This window comes from Mandrillus leucophaeus, unplaced genomic scaffold (genome assembly GCF_000951045.1).
Source record: "Mandrillus leucophaeus isolate KB7577 unplaced genomic scaffold, Mleu.le_1.0 Scaffold467, whole genome shotgun sequence".
NCBI lineage: Eukaryota > Metazoa > Chordata > Mammalia > Primates > Cercopithecidae > Mandrillus > Mandrillus leucophaeus.
The window spans coordinates 702,945-704,536 of NW_012104998.1; the positions used below are offsets into that span (position 1 = coordinate 702,945).

At 32.0% G+C, this 1,592-nt stretch overlaps 1 protein-coding gene across 2 annotated transcripts in view; it reads right to left on the reverse strand.

The window, feature by feature from the left end:
* SRP54 (signal recognition particle 54kDa) overlaps positions 1-1,592 on the reverse strand; it is a 48,846-nt gene that overhangs the window by 21,853 nt on the left and 25,401 nt on the right. For both annotated transcript variants that reach the window (XM_011995051.1, XM_011995050.1), the window contains one exon: positions 291-395. In XM_011995051.1, the coding sequence (XP_011850441.1) occupies positions 291-395 (105 nt within the window). The remainder of the gene's footprint in view (positions 1-290; positions 396-1,592) is intronic.

Below are 1,592 nucleotides of genomic sequence, written 5' to 3' on the forward strand. Positions count from 1 at the left end.
TAAAAACATACATCAAGTAACACAAAATTATAAAGCAAAAATATTATAAAGCCTGGCTTTATAAGATATTTTAATATATTATAGTATATTTTAATATATCACAAATATATTTTAATAAAATATATATAACATATTATATATTAATATATTCTAATTAATTATAATTAATAAAATATACATTTCAATATTATAAAACCAGGCTTTATAATATATTTTTACATTAAGTACAAAACTTGATTTATACAAACCTATCTTCCATATGGCTTCTTTTTAAATTAAGTTCCATTTACCTTTGAACATGTTGTTGTTTTACCACTCCCTTGCAATCCAACAAACATAATCACATTTTGTTTTCCTTTAGTGGGTGTCCATGCCTTAACTCCAGGGTCTACAAGCTAAATACCAAAAATAAATTAAAAATAAAATCAGGTTAACATACATTTAAATTCAAAACCCCTTCCCCACAACATTTTTTTCCTTTTTTGAGATAGGGTCGCACTCTGTCACCCAGGCTGGAGTGCAGTGGCATAATCGGAGCTCACTGCAGCCTCAATCTCCTGGGCTCAAATGATGCTCCCACTTCAGCCTCCCAAGTAACTGGGACTACAGGTACACGCCACCACATCTAGTTAATTAAAACATTTTTTTTGTAAAGAGAGGGTCTTGCCATGTTGCCCAGGCTGGTCTCCAACCTCTGGGTTCAAGCAATCCTTCTGTCTCAGCCTCAGAGTCCTGGGATTTCAGGCGTGAGACACCGTGCTGCCACAACTTTTAAATTATATAAATAAGGGCATTTTCATAAAAAAGCTACCATACGCTATTCTAATATAACTATTCTCCTTTGTATAAACAGAGTAAAATTTAAGAACATGAATTTAACAAGTCATAATCAAGTATATACTCCAAATCAATTCAGAGGTAAAGATCTCACAACATTTTTTAGAACAAGCTGGAGTATAAAATAAAATGTAAAAAACAAGTTTAAGCCACAGGAGGAATCTACATCAGCACTACAGAAATGTAATACAAAAATGTATGTGAAGGCTACACATGAACTTTAAAATTTCCAGTACTGACATTTAAAAAGTAAAAACAGATGATACTAAATTTAATATCTATCCCAATACATCTAAAAAATTATCATTTTCATATGTAATCTATATTAAAAATTTAATGAGATTTTTACATTTATTTTCCCATACAAAGTCTGAAAATCTGGTGTGTATTTTATATGTAAAACACATCTCAGTTTGGACTAGCCACATTACAAATGCTCAATAACCACATGTGGCTAGCGGATGCCATACTCAAGAGTGCTAACGTTCATATTCAATTTGACAAATATTTACTTAACAAAATTACAGATTATATGTGAAATATTTTCAAGGTCAAACTGTAAATTCTCCAATGCCAAATATTTACTGCAAAGTTACTACATTTAGAGGGCTAGTAAAAAACAATCACCAACTTTAAAATGACAGTCAGTGGAAAACTGAGGTTCATATAGGGACAGTCTCCAAATTAAAAAAGCATGAGACATTTAGGGCTGGGCACGGTGGCTCATGCCTGTAATCCCAGCACTTTGGGAGGCC